The 15,675-nt window shown below is 39.9% G+C and overlaps 1 protein-coding gene and 1 non-coding gene across 4 annotated transcripts in view; both read right to left on the reverse strand.

Annotated features, from left to right (window-relative positions):
* Nucleotides 1-15,675, reverse strand: part of SLC4A10 (solute carrier family 4 member 10) — a 241,254-nt gene that overhangs the window by 126,215 nt on the left and 99,364 nt on the right. For all 3 annotated transcript variants that reach the window (XM_075528845.1, XM_075528844.1, XM_075528846.1), the window contains one exon: nucleotides 9,051-9,211. In XM_075528845.1, coding sequence (XP_075384960.1) covers nucleotides 9,051-9,211 — 161 coding nt within the window. The remainder of the gene's footprint in view (nucleotides 1-9,050; nucleotides 9,212-15,675) is intronic.
* On the reverse strand, nucleotides 257-405 carry LOC142425180 (small nucleolar RNA SNORA57). The gene has a single exon (XR_012779540.1). It is a non-coding gene; the product is annotated as a small nucleolar RNA SNORA57 (small nucleolar RNA).

Consider the following 15,675-nt stretch of genomic DNA (forward strand, 5'->3'; position numbering starts at 1 on the left):
GCCAGGCAGTGTTTCCTTCTGTTGTCCTCAGGGGCGCGCTGAGTCCGAACCTACTGAACAGCACCTAACTAACAGAAGCCAGACTGACAGTCACCATGTGTAAAGTGAGCAAATTGTCATTTATCGCCAACAAAACAGGTCGATGAGAGAAGGTATTTTACATTTCTTGTAATGTAAAAATTTGCTACCAAAAATGTCAGTGTAATTTCAGATCATAAAACATAACTCTGTTTGGTTTTTTTTTTCTTTTTTTCTTCCTTGTCCCGGCGCTTGAGGATAGAACCGGCAGATGGGCAGCCGCCGGCACCGAAGACATGACGCCGAGGGGACCGGAGTCCGTTCCCTCTGCCTCCGTACATAACGGGGACCGGGACTGCACGCCCGGCCCCCGCCAAGAAAAGGAGGGTCTGTTTGGTTTTTTAAAGGCATTAACTCATAGATCAAAGTAGATTGAAATAGATATATTTCTTCCATTTCTATAGTCACTAGAATTAACGTTTCAAAATTAGCAGACTCCTCTCTCATAAACAATGTTTTTATACGGTGTAAAGGGGAAAATAATTTGGGAGACAGAGCTGGGTCACTCTAGTACATTCTACTGTATTGTCTTGCAAACTTGAATAACCTCAGTTGTTCTTATTTGTAAAATGGTGTTAATAATATCTATCTCATGTTGTTGACAGGATTAATGATATCAGACACCTGACACGCTCCCTAGGAACATGTTTCTGAGTCTCAGATTTTCTTTGAAATTTCCACTAAATATATAATTGGTTCCTGGTTCAAAATTTTAACCTAGTCTAAATACATTTTCACCCCCCATATTTTACAATGACATTCAATTGGAGGAAAAGTTGGGTTTATCAATCACAGGAAAACCAACCCAAACTAGCTAAAGCTCTGTGTTTTGTTGGGATCTCTACAGAAAGACCAAGGTTAAATCTGGCTCTAATTCTAGATCTCACTGACTCTGCAGCTTCCCCTCCTCGATGTGCCTTCGGAAGAAACAGATTGTTTGGCTTTTCCTGAAAAATTCTTTTTACACTTACCCCGAAAATATTCTCTCAAACCATGTTGATACAGCCTCCCCCATCCCTAAACAAACACTGGCAAAGGAGGGAGGATTCCCAAGATTGGTTGAGACCCATTGGGCTTTTCCCCTGGGTCAGTTTTCTAAACCAAACGCGAACACACTTTCATTGTAAAGGTTCAGGTAATCAATTCTTCAGGTTTTGCAGGCCATGTGGTCTTTTTCATAAATGCCCCACTCTGTCTTTGTGGCATGAAAGCAGCTACAGAAAACATGTAAAAAAATGTGGCTGTGTTCCAATAAAACTTTATTTATAGACACTGAAACATGAATTTCACATACTTTTCACATGACACCAATTATTACTAGTTTCCCAACCATCTAAAAAGGGAAAATATATCTTAGCTATCAAACCTCACACAAACAGCCACAGGGACGTATTTAGGCCCCAGCAGGCAGTTTGCTTTTCACCACGGGACTCAGCCATAGTGCGCCCATAATCCTCTCCAGAGTCCCTTCCAACTCTAAACCCATGTGATCGGGTAGAAAAACACTTCAGTCTATGTGACAGCTGTTTTGGTGTTTAGCACTTAGGATATCCGTAGATTAATTTAAATGAAAGGAAATGATCAATTGTAAACATAGGTGGCATCACCCTGAAACCTTCCCCAAGTGGAAAAACTACATGAAGTAGGTTATTGAAACACCAATAGGATGCCACTGTAAGGCAGTTTCATCTACAAACCGTAGTGCGTTACCCCTGTTCTAATCATAATCCAAATCAATCATGATAAACCATGGAAATAACATGAATGCCTACCAAAGCACAATCTTTTCAGGCTTAAGCATGACAGAATCCATATCCCCTAGTTTAACGCTTCTCAGATATAGTCTTTCCTGGTAAGAATTACATAAGAGAATGTGATCATGAACTAAACTGTCCCTCACCTGGGGCAGGCAAGCATGGAAAGATGAAGCGATGGGCTAAAATGCAGATAGGCATTAGCTTGGGTGAAAGGGAGGAGGAAGGGCCATACGGAGGAGAAGAAATATCAGGGGAGGGGGGATGAGATAGATTGTGAGGGGGATGGTCAATGAGTAGTTTGAGCCGTTGAAAGCAGAATTCATGGTCTGAAATGTAAACCCCCAATGCATAAGTCAATTTTTAAAAAGTTCCTCCTTTGTTCATCAATCAACAGGCCTTTGAGGAGGAATGCACCAAATAATATCCTAAGGAACTGGAAACGTTAATCACCTTGCTTAAGAAGATCACTTATATCAAATTAACAGTTACGTCCCAAAGGGAATTTGAATGCATTAATATCTCACCGTTTTCTCCTCACCATTATAGTACATATGAATATTAACCTCGAAAGTAGGAAAGCACAATGAACCATCAAGATTTTGGGCCCGGGGGCAAGTCCTACCATCTCAACAAGCTTTGATGCCTAAATAATACATCGTAGCCTGCCAAAGCAAAATGCGAAGATTTGCATGATAGGAAAAGAGGCATGACTTAAAAGGACAAAGAGATGACAGCCCTCCCTAACCCTAACCAGACTGTAGGAAAAATGGCTACACTCTGTTGCTAGTCATTGGTTCAAACCCACCAGCCATCCTTTGGGGAAAAGGTGTGCAGTCTGACTCTAGGGGGCGGGGTGGAGGCATTTCTATTTGGTCCTGTAGGATCTGAATCGTTACCACAAGGAATATTTGTTTGACCAGGATTTCAGAAGATGCGAGACTGTTCTAATGCTAATCATGTAATTATTTTATCATCACCAATCCATCTTGACTACGGAGGCCCTGGGGGACCTCAGCTTCTGTATGGACAACCTTGGAAACACTTTAAAATCCCATTGTCTTAACTTTAAAAGATGCTGTGGGGGAAATTTGGACTCAGGAATCTAAATTCTGTACTTTAGTTGTTAGCATTGACAGGGCTGTGTGTGCTGTAAAAATGTAAATGGCCATAAGAATACGTACTTTGCAAGCCAGCAATTGAAAAAATATACCTGTTACATCTATATCTAATATACATATGGCTCTATTCATAACCTCAAATCTGCAGATTACAGTCAGTGGACCAAGCTGCATTTTTCCTTCAAGAAAATAGTTTCAACAGCAAGGTTTATTTTAATGAGTAGAGAGCTATGATTAATAATCTGTCCATGGTATTAACTTGCTTTGGTCTTAATTTCTTCTTAACTCTTACTGACAGAATTAGGTTAAAGTAGACACACTGCCGAGAGAATATTTTCATTATTAATCTTCATAATGCTGAACTTCAAAGAGATTAACAGAGGAATAAAATCGCTTATAGTTTATATGAATACAATTAAGAAGAATTTTTATTGCAATTAATTCCTGTATCAGAATAAATTATGATAAGAAAACATATCTGGAGGATTCTGGATTGGAAAAGATTGCTGTGTTGAAGGAAAAAGTTTAACTTTATTCTGAGTTCTCTAAAGCTTAGGAAAATGGATGTATTTTAAATTAACTTTATCCACAAGAAAATCTGACTTTAATTACACCTGAAATTCTTGACAGACCTTCTAGAAACAAATAAGATTTCCTGCTACTAAGTCTACAAAAATTCCTTAAGAGAATTATCTAAGAATCTGTTCAAAGAAAATCAGAACATTGATTTAGAAATACCTTGTCATTCTAGAACAAAATCTGGGTTATCTCCCTATAGCAATAAATGTCAAGAAAACATGAATATACAGAGTACATATATTCCCTAAATATTAGGATTTAGAATTCTTAAAGATAAACGGCTCAATCTAGCATTTGGGAAATTGAAACTAGTGATTAATATATGTATATGTTAATAACTGCCTAACATAGATGAAACTAATGACAAACTGGAGGTGGAAAAGAGAGGGAGAGGTTTCATGGTTAATCACTGTGGTTCAAGTATCCTGAAATAAAACAAAATAAAATGTAGGATTACAGGTTAGTTAAAAAAAGAAAAGGCTACCCCTGTAAATGCCACCATCAATATTTCACTTTCTGTGTAGCTGATTATAAACTGGAGCGATAACCCCATCCTCCTGTAATAAGGTCTTTGTGAAATTAATACTAATGGATTTGAAAACAGTTTGCAAAACATACTAATTTATTACACATTTGGTAATACTGCTAAATTGTCCTAAACTGAAAATCACAGTGGCAAAAAGGATGAAAATAATTATGAGCTATAGGGAGAAAATGTAATGAGATCTCTTTGAGGACAGAAATGTTTTTTCTGGATTGGATAAATCAAATTACAACTACTTGATGAAAGAAAATCTATTCTTATTAATTATTAACAAGAACTCTAAGGTAATAATTATCAGCACAAATGTTTATAAACATATGTTTCCACATGATTCTAGTTCTCACTTGCCCGCCTTTTACAGAGTGCTCCTCACTGAAAATGGCACATTCAAGTTGGGCTATTTCAGACTCAGAAAGATACAACTAATTAGAAGAGCAGAAAAAGATACTAATAGCTATTTAGGTTATGAAGACTTCCACTGAACTACTTTCATTTGTAATGAAAACACTAAGAGGTCTTGTGGAAATAAATGGCTTAACATAGCTAACAACCTTCGCATAAGCTACAAAATTAAACTTTGGAAAATAGGATAAAATTCAGGAATAGGAGCACTATTTTAGAGAATAAAAGCAATACAAAGAATGTTAGACAAATTTCTGGAAGAAAACAACTGGTAGAAACAACTGCTTTATGGAAGCATTAGAAATTACGTAACATAAAGTTAAGGCATGGCAAAATTATGAAAAGGAAATTCCTGAGTCGGGGTTCGTTTCACCAGGGTGAGGAAGTTGACAGCCTCATAATAGATAGCCAATTCTAACTTTTTTGGATCAATCCATTTTCAAAGGTTGATCACTGATTTTAGCAGCAGAAATAAACTACTTATATTGGACAAGACTGAGTCAAACTCTCAGTGAGGGTCAAGTCTGACTCACAGCCACCCTGTAGAACAGAGCAGAAGTGGTCCAGCGGGATTCCAAAGATATCTAGGCCATGACATTTTTAGTTCCTGATTTCTCGCTGAAAAAATGAGAATGACATCTACCCCACAGGCTGTTCTGAAGATAATTACATATACTGCTTTTCTCATGGGGTTCTAGTATATGGTGTCCTAACATTTCTGAATCTATAACATTTTCTTTGTAAGAATTAACTTACAAACTTCCTAAAAGTATGTCCTCATATTTATATGTTAAGAATTAAAGTTGCAGATGGACATTGGCCCTCGACTCAAGTACTCCCTCTCAACACAAGAACACTTTGTTCTAACAATGCGGCATTCTGTGATGCTCACCTTCCCGACACGATTGCCGAACACAAAATGAGTGCATAAGCAAATGTGGTGAAGAAAGCTGATGGTGCCCAGCCATCAAAATATATAGCATCTGGAGTCTTAAAGGCTTGAAGATAAACAAGTGGCCATCTAGCTAAGAAGCAACAAAGCCCACATGGAATAATCACACCAGCATGTGTGATCATGAGGTGTTGATGGGATCAGGTGTCAAACATCTAAGACCCAGAACAAAATCATACCCAAGGTGAATGGGGTCGAGGGTGGGTGAGCATGGAGTGGAGACACAATGCCCACCTGTAGACAATTGGATAGGCCCTCACAGAGGAGTCACATGGAAGAGATGAGCCAGTCAGGGTGCAGTGTAACACCGATGAAACACACAACTTTCCTCTAGTTCTTTGGTGCTTCCTTCACCCCACTATCATGACCTCAATTCTACTTTACAAATCAGATTAGACCAGAACATGCATACTGCTACAGATAAGAGCCCACAACACAGGGAATCCAGGATAGATAAACTCCTCAGGATCAACAAGGAGAGTAGAGCTACCAGGAGGATTAGGGGAGGGTAGGAGAGAGAGGGGGAATTCATCACAAGGATCAGCATATAACCATCTCTCAGGGGGATGAACAATAGAAAAGTGGATGAGGGGCGATAGAGAACAATGTAAGACATGAAAATAACATCTCTAACTTATCAAGGGTTCGTGAGGGAGGGCGGGCGGGCGGGACATGGAAGGGGAAGAAATGGGGAGCTGATATCAGGGACTCAAGTGGGAAGAGGATGCTTTGAAAATGATGATGGTGGCATATGTGCAAATGTGCTTGATACACTGGATGAATGCATGGATTGTGATAAGAGATGTAAAAGCCCCCAATAAAAGCATTTTCAAAAAAAAGCCACAAATAGGGGCCAGGGGTTGGTTAGTTGGTTTTTCTGTCTCTATAATATAATGAACATATTGAAATATGCCTGAAGTCCCTTATTCTCTGCTTCTCTAATAAATCCCATATGTGATTGCTTTTATTTTTCCCAAACTAATTTTTAAAATAATTTCACTGGGGGCAGTTACAGCTCTTATAACAATCTATACATCAATTGTACAGATCACATTTGTACATATCTTAAAACATCATTTTCTAAACATTTTCATTCTGTTTGAGCTCTTGGTATCAGCAACTCTTTTTTCCCTCTGTCCCTTACCCTCCCACCCTCATGAACCATTGATAAATTATAAACTATTGCTTTCATATCTTACACTGACTGCTGTCTCCCTTCACCCACATTTCTGTTAACTAATATTTTTAATGACCTGAGTCCTAGTTTAAACTTTTTTAAACCCTCGATTAATAATTTTATACATACACTTTCCAAGCTCATTCTTGTGAGTTTATTTTTGTGTTGTACTGTTTTATTTTTACCAAAATGTTTTTTTATCATACAGATCAAAAGATACAGCCTTACTATCAGTCAGAGACCACTGTAATCTTGATTGTGCTGAATCGAACTTGGCAAGTTGACCACCCTATAAATGTGACCTGAATTGGCTCTGGGCGTAAGTATCTCCTAATGGTTCCATGACAGAAATTTCTTCCCTGGTTTCTAAATTTTTGTGGGGGTCTTTTCCTTCTTACACATCCCTTGTATTTTTGTCTGTGTCCTCTTAGGTGTGACCCTTACCACCTTAGTGTGATTTTGTTTTCTATTGTGTTTCCCAGCTGTGAAGCAGGTGGAGTGGATGCATAACGATAATAATTGACACAATGGGATATAAGGAATACAGAAGTGGGGGTAGTGGATGATAGGGAGGGTGTGGTAGTTACATAATCTCTTGTCAACTTGAGATTTAAGAGTGAAGAGGTGGAGTTTAGCCTGTCAGTCAAGTTGTAGGTTGATTACCTCATTTGGAGGCACTAAGAAGATAAATAGCTTGCTAAAGGTGGGACACAGGCTCACTCCCTGGGAGACATCTGTGTTGACAAGACATATGGAGCTACACTAGAGCCCTGAAGCTGGAGGAGCCACTTGGAGACCCCTGCCAGTGTTGAGATATCTCCACTGCCACTGGATTTACAAGACTTTCCACCCATTGGTTTGTGATCTTCCTGCATTTGGCCTCATTGCATGTGTTCTGTGAGTCTGAAGCGTAACTTACAGACTGGTATTGGATGTATGGATTAATATCATACTTATGGACTTCATCTGGACTTGGCTGGGATGTTTCCTTTATATATAATTACTCTTTTATATAAGATTCTTTCTTATTGACATGAGTGTCGATGAATTTGTTTCTCTAGTCAACCCAGACTAACACATTATGGTCCCTTGTGAGTGGGGTACTAGAAAAACAAACAATGAAGATGGAGAGTGGATGCTTGTGTGACCTCTACCTCATGGGAGGTTTTCTCATTTGGCTAGCCAGAGGGCAGATAGGTCCATGAAACAGACTTGGTTGCTTTTTTGGAAAGAGCATGGGAAGCTGAAGTTTTGATTAATTTGTTTGGCTGTTGTTTTTGGTTATTCCTGTTTGAAAGGGGATTTTAGGAGTCTATCATCAAGACGGGAGTGGGCACTAGAACATATTGTGATGACATAACTCAGCTTAGTGGCAGTGTAACCACGGCAGTACTTGGAGGGGAGGGGGAGTTCTAAAATTGATGTGGGGGTGGTTGTACAATTCTCCGTGATATGACTGAATGATTGAACTATTAAATTATATGATGTATAATTTACTTGCCAATAAAACTGTTGGGGAAAACAGGATGCAGCTCTTTGATTCAATTGTGAAGAGTCACCCTTGTGCCAACCCAGGGGGCAGTTCTAGCCTGTCCTAGAGGGTCACTGTGGGTCAGAATGGATGGGAGGGCAGTGAGTTTGAGTTTCACTTCTTCGGGTTGGTAATATCTTATCGTTCTCAGTACTTGGTGAATATAATTGCTTATGTTTTATAGCCATAAAAAAATGCAAATCCAAATCATTCCAGGCTCCAGTCATGGTATTAGCTAACAAAACTAATCTCCGTTTTATCACGTGGCTTCCTCTGTTATCTAGGAGTTTTAACTAAGTATATATATATGTATATGTGTGTGTGTGTGTGTGTGTGTGTGTGTGTAATGGGCACTTTCCTACATCCACTTAGACCCACATTTTTCCTGTTTATTGACATTGTTTTCATTTGGTGATTCCATGTGAGACCCATTTGTTCTGTTCTTCTGCTTTAATTTTCTAATGGTGGCAGTGAAAAACAAGAAACAAGGAATACTGCTGGTGTTTGGTGCCGTCAGTAAGAATATCTAAATATTCAGGTTTTCTTCTGGACCTGCCTATCATCAGTTAGGAGAAATTTCTCTGAGATTCAGCTTCCTTGTACTTAAGGGCGATGCAAAATGATTCCAAGGCCTCCTGAGTCATCCTGCTTGGTGGTGGGGGTCTGCAAAACTGAAGTCAACGTGCAGGGAGGTTAATGGGCACCATAGGCACCACGATGGACTCGGGCATAACAAACGCTCACGGAGATGGCCCAGGACCAGGCAACGAGCTACAACAATACGGGACAGGTACCGTGAACGTTAATTGTCCACACTTCGCGCACTTGTAGACTTATAAGTAAAAGAGAATAACCCAAAGCAGCTCTACCTACAGGTGTAAAAGAGACTGGGGGGGGGGAGGGGAGATATACCTGCAATTTCTTCTAAAGTGTTGGCATGCATGTCCAGCAGAACAGTTCCATTCAGAATACAACTTCTTAATTCAAACAGGCTATGCAGTGAGAGAGTAGCTACATACGGCTTACTCCACCTCTCTCCTCCATCTTCCACGTCTTCTTCAAACTTCAACCACCTGTGTAAATGAATATCATTGTCAGCACATCAAATCTGATTCTACTGTAGCGGAAGGATCCTTTATGCCAGTGAGAAAAAGTGGAGACAGAAAGATCTTCGTCTTGCTTCTTGGTTTCATGGGTTTTAGAAATCAATAAAAGCTAGCCCAAGCCTCTTGGTCTATGTCATTTTAATTCCATTGCATGAACTTTTTTTAAAATAAAAAATAAATATTTAAAACAAACTAAAATTCATGTTATGTCTCTTCATTTTTCTTGTTCAGGAAAAAAAGGTTAATATCAAAATTTAATCAATAATAACCGTAAAACGGGGAAGTAACTGCAACAGTTGACGCATGGCCCTCCCAGCTCCCTCTCCCCGGGGGATGGACAACAGAGACATGGTGAAGGGAGGCAGTGGACAATCTAAGACATGAAAATAATAATAATCTCTAATTTATCACGGTGGGGGAGGGAGGGAAACAAGAGGAGCTGATATCAAGGGCTCAAGTAGAAAGAAAATGCTTTGAAACTGATGATGCAACATATGCACAAATGTGCTCGATACAAGTCATGTATGGATTGTTGTAAGAGCCCCAATAAAATGACTTATTAAACAATTTAAAAAATAATAACTGGACAGTTGTATATAATGAAAATAGAGTTTGTTTATGGAAACAATGATGCCTGAAATAGATGTGAGAAAACGTGAAAGAATTTGTTTTTTAAGGGGCAATCTTAAATCTGAATACTTCTGTTTCTTAATGATTTGCTGATTGAATTGTTAGGGAGGCTTGTATAATTTAGAGACATTACATAGGAAAATCCTTTTAAAAGAGTCTGGGTAAGAATCCAGTGATGGTACAGAACTCTGGTGTCATTGTGGTTACAATTTGGGCTGCTAACTTCGAGGTTAGTAGTTCAAAACCACCAGCTGCTCCTCTGGAGAAAGATGGGGCTTTCTACTCAGGAACCAGTTACAGCCTCAGACACTCACAGGGACAGTTCTACTCAGCCCAAAAGGGTGGTTATGGGTCAGCAACTCAATGGCAGTGAGTTTACTTTTTGGTTCCCAAGATGGTGGTCACTTCCTACTGATTAAATATCTGAGAATTTATTTCAGCCTGCATTTGGGGAGTATTCCTGCTCGGGATGAACGAGAGAAGAAAGCCTTAACACTGAGTGCCAGTAAGACACCACTGCTGGGGAGGAGAGATGCATCAGAGGAATGAGTCAGGATCAACTCAGTAACAAGAGCACCCAGTTTTGCTTCTGAATAAAACCGATGAAAAGCATAGAGAGAAACGATGGTTTTGCTGCGCCGACAAAAAGCACTCACTCTTCTCTCATTAGTAACCCCATGAAATGAATGACCCATTTAATTCCGGCATTTCTAACGACTCCGCTTAAATTGATTTTCTCACCCCTTCTATTCCTACTATACCCTCATTCCATTGCTCCTTAGTCAGTTTGGGCTAAATTTCCTCTCTCCATGCAACAATGCCCAGATTCTCTGTAGGACTATATATTTGTCGATTAGAGGACAAATATCTGAGAGCAACTCGTTAAGGAACTAGGGGGGTGGGGTCACCCAGAAAAATTTATAATAATTCATGTGCCCAAACCAAAACTCATTATCAGAGTCCATTCCAACTCGGAGCGACACTGATAGCGTAGGACTTCCTCCACAGGATTTCCAAGATGCATTTTTATGGGATTAGATGGCCCCATCTTTCTGCCATGGAGAGGCTACTGGGTTCAAAGCACCAGGATTGCTGTCAACAGTCAAGTGCTTTCCAGCAGAGCTCCTTGATCAATATGTCGAGTGGCAAGTAGATCTGTCCCCAGGGTCAGGCAGTGAAAAAGAAACCGGTAGTTTTCAAACAGGAATGAACTTACTGGCATTGAGTCCATTCTGGTTCATAGCGATCCTGGTGGGGTATTCAACCATTGGGCTACTAACTGCAAGGTCAGCAGTTCAAAACCTCTGCAAAGGAGAACGATGAGGTTTTGTGTTCCCGTAAAGATTGAAAGTCTCGGAAACTCACAGGGGCAGTTCTGCCTTGGCCTGTAGGGTCTCTATGAGCCAGAAAGCACAGCTGTGCTCATTACATGTTATAAAACACCTGTTGTTGCTGCTTTTGTTGGGTGCCAGTGAGACAGTTCCCAATCAGAGTGACCCTACGTGCAATGGGGAACAACCACAGTCCTGTCCCACGGTATCCTCTCAAGAGTTTACTCAAAGCATCCATCAATAGTGCAACCTGAGACTTGAATGGTAGCTCCAATTCTTTTAGCTTAAGATATGCCAGTCATGTTCTTCCCTTTTGGTTCTCCAATTCCAAATCTTTGCACAGGTCATTATAAGACACTATCTTTTCTTGCTGCACTTTGAAATGTTCTGTTCCGCTCTTCTGCGTCATCACTTCTTCCACTTGTTTGGCCTCCCTCATCGGTCACTTGGTTGTACTGTGATGGTTTGCACAGTGTTGTTATGTTGGAAGCTATGCCACCAGTATTTCAAACAGCAGCCGAGTCACTTAGACCCCATCAGAGCTTCGAGACGAGGAGCAGACTATGGAAAAGGAGTAAGTTCTCCATTTCTGAGGAATTAGTCCCTGAAAACAGGCAGAGAGGCTGGGGTTGTTAAGTGCTGCCAGGTGAGTTCTAACTGCTAGTGCCCGTGTACGACAGAATGCAAAACTGCTCAGTCCTGGACGGTCAGTGCAACTCATGGAGGGCTTTTTCTTTCTCTCTGTCCTGATGGCATTATCCAACGTCCGTGAGCCAACGTCTGCCATCTCGATTCTAAGGCGCATTCTGGCTGTACTTCTCCCAATACAGATTTGTTTCTTCTTCTGGCATTCCATGGTATTCCTTACTGGTACAATAATTCAGGGGGGGTCCTCAAATATTTTAAGCAGGGGGCTACTTCACTGTTCCTCAGACCCATTGGAGAGCCAGACTAGAGTTAAAAAAAAAACTATCAACAAATTCCTATGCCCACTGCACATATCTTATTTTGAAGTCAAAAACAAAGGGGGCAAAAACACCAGGCGGGCTGGATAAATGTCCTCCGCGGGCCGCATGTGGCCTGCGGGCCATAGTTTGAGGATGCCTGGTTAATTCAAAGGGATCCATATTCTTCTGTCTTCCTTCTTCCTTTTCCTGATTTCACGTGCATATGAGGTGATTACAAATACCATGCCTAGGGCCAAGTGCACCTATGTCTTCAAATTAATATCTTTGGTTTTTAAAAAATTTTGAAGAGCTCTTTTGGAGCAGACTTGCCCAGTGCAAAATATCCTTGGAGTGGATGACTGTCGCTTCCATGGGGTTTTGATTGTGATCCCAGGTAAAATAAAATATCTGATAACATTAATATTTCTTTCAATTTATCATGATGTTGCTTCATAGTCCAGGTGTAAGGATTTAGTTTTCTTTATTTTGAGATATAATCCATATTACAGTCTTTATCAATAAGAGCTTCAAGTTCTTTTTACCTTCACAAGCAAGTTTGTGTCATCTTATTATCACAGTGGTTAATGATGTGAGATAGTTAGGTTTTATTGTGCCAACCTGACCAATAAACACATGTGGGAGTAATTGAAGGGGGGGGGGGATAAATGGCTCAGTGAGCCTCACCCTTTTAGTTCTCAGGTCTCTTGCTTTGTGATGATGGTCACACCAGGGTGCAGCTGCCTTAGCCAGTTCCCTGCTTCAGCTGGCAAGGCTCACTTCCTGCAAGACACCCCTAAGGAGAAGCCACATGGACCTACCCCAGTGCAGCCCGGGGTGCTGGAGCAGCCGTATGGAGATACCTGCCAACACTGAGATACTTACACCTCACTGATTCAGCTTTCCTCCTGAAGTTGGCTCCATTGCATGTGTTTTCTGAGACGGAGGAAGACTTTGTAGATCAGTGTCGGACATATGGACTAGTGTTGGACTTATGGGCTTGGGCAGCATTGAGTGGGATGTTTCCTTAATGTATATTTACCCTTTATATAAAACTCTCGCTTATACATATGAGTAACCCTTGCAATCACTAATCTATTCCTCATCACCATTGTTTTGCCATATTTAGTCTGCCTCTGTAACGTCTTGGGAAGCTCATGGGGATAGTTCTATTTTGTTTTGTAGTGGCTTTGAGTCGGAATTGAGTTGGCGTATGGAGATGGAGGGATTCCATTGTATGGATATATCAGAATTAGTTTGAAGAATGTTGGATTGCTTAAGGATTTTACTGTTTCAAATGAAACTTTCATGCAAATTCATATAGAGATTTTTTTTTCATGAACTTAAGTTTTCATTTCTCTGGAAAAAATTACCCAAGAATGTGATGACTGGGTTTATATAGAAAATGCATTATTTAGTTTGGTTTTCTTAAATAATTTTATTGGGGGTTCATACAACTCTTATCACAATCCACACATACATCAATTGTATAAAGCACATTTTTACATTTATTACCCTCACCATTCTCAAAACATTTGCTCTCTACTTAAGCCCCTGGCATCAACTCCTCATTTTCCCCTCCCTCCCTGCTACCCCCTCCCTCAGGAACCCTTGGCAATTTATAAATTATTATTGTGTCATATATTTCCCTGTCCGATGTCTCCCTTCACCCACTTTTCTGTTGTCTATCCCCCAGGGAGGAGGTTATATGTAGATCCTTGTAATTGGTTCCCCCTTTCCACCCTCCCTCCACCTTCCCGGTATCACCACTCTCACCACTAGTCCTGAAGGGATCATCTGTCCTGGGTTCCCTGTATTTCCAGTTCCTAACTTTACCAGTGTACATCCTGGTCTAGCCAGATTTGTAAGGTAGAACTGGGATCATGATAGTGGGTGGGTGGGGGGAAGCATTTAGGAACTAGAGGAAAGTTGTATGTTTCATCATTGCTACATTGCACCTTAATGGCTTGTCTCCTCCCCGTGACCCTTTGTAAGGGGATGTCCAGTTGCCTACAGATGGGTTTGGGGTCCCCATTCCGCACTCCTCCTCATTCACAATATGATTTCTTTGTTCTTTAATGCCTGATACCTCATCACTTTGACACCTCATGATCACAAAGACTGGTTTGCTTCTTCCGTGTGGGCTTTGTTGCTTCTGAGCTAGATGGCTGCTTGTTTACCTTCAAGCCTTTAAGATGCCAGATGCTATATCTTTTGATAGCCGGGCACCACCAGCTTCACCACATTTGCTTATACACACATTTGTCTTCAGCGATCATATCTATATTCAGTTTCATAAGAAATTATTAAACTGTTTTACAGAATGATCTGCCATTTTACACTCCCTTAAGTAATGTATGAAAGATGAATTTTCTCCCCATTATTGTCCGCATTTTTAACTTTTTAAATTGTAGCTATCATTAGTTGTGCAGTGAAATCTCATGATGATTATAACCTGAACTTCCTAATGACTACTGGTGTTATAAAATTTTCCATTTGCTTTTCAGGTGGTATAGTTCTTTTTAAATGAAAATCTGTTCATGCTTTTTATCCATTTTCCAAATTTAATTGGTTTCATACTGTTGAGCTTTTAGAATTCTTTATCTATTCTATATTGTTTATACTGTTACTATTATCTGATTCGAGTTTTTAAATATTGTTATCTTAAAGTACAACTTATCAATATTTTGTTTTATGAACCATGTTTTTGTTATCACAACTAAAATGTTATCTTCTATTCCTGGGTCCCCAAGATTTCTTCTTTGTATTCTTCTAAAATTTTTATAGATTATGTTTTACATTAACATTCATAAATATATCTTGAACTAATATTATACACGTGAATATTTAGATCAAAGTGCATTTTTTGTTCTATAATATCCATATTTTTCCAGTGCTGTTTGTTGTAAACATTATTCATCCATGGAATTAGTTTTTTCTCCTTTGTCAAAAATCCTTTGCTCACACTTAAGTTGGCCTGTTTCTGGTTCTCTATTCTCTTTCATAGACATATGTGTGTATCTGAAAAAATATTTTGGAAACAAATTCAAGAAAATGGCATTCTTTAGAAGGAAAACTCCTGTGGTTGTGTGTCAACTTGCCTGGGTCATAAGTCCCTGGTTTGGCCACTAAGATGCGATTTGGCAGTTATGTAGTGATGTAGTCAGCACTGGTGTTGTAGGGGCCTTACTCTGGCCTTACTGCTAAGAGAGATCCATTTGTCCTTTGGGTAGTCCATGATACTTTCAATATTCTTCTCCAGAACTATAATTCAAATCCATCGATTCCTCTTTGCTCTTTCTTATTCAAGGTCCAACTTTCACATATGTATGGAGCATTTCAAAATACCATGGCTTGGGTCAGGCGCACCTTAATCCTCAAAGTAACACCCTTGTTTTTCAATACTCTAAAGAGGTCTTTCATGGCTGGTTGACCTAATGCCAGGCATTTTTTTGATCTTTTGACTGCTACTTCCATGAGCATTGATTGTGGATCCAAGCAAGACAAAATCCTTAACAATTTCAAC

Source organism: Tenrec ecaudatus, chromosome 13 (assembly GCF_050624435.1).
Source record: "Tenrec ecaudatus isolate mTenEca1 chromosome 13, mTenEca1.hap1, whole genome shotgun sequence".
NCBI classification, from domain to species: Eukaryota; Metazoa; Chordata; class Mammalia; order Afrosoricida; family Tenrecidae; genus Tenrec; species Tenrec ecaudatus.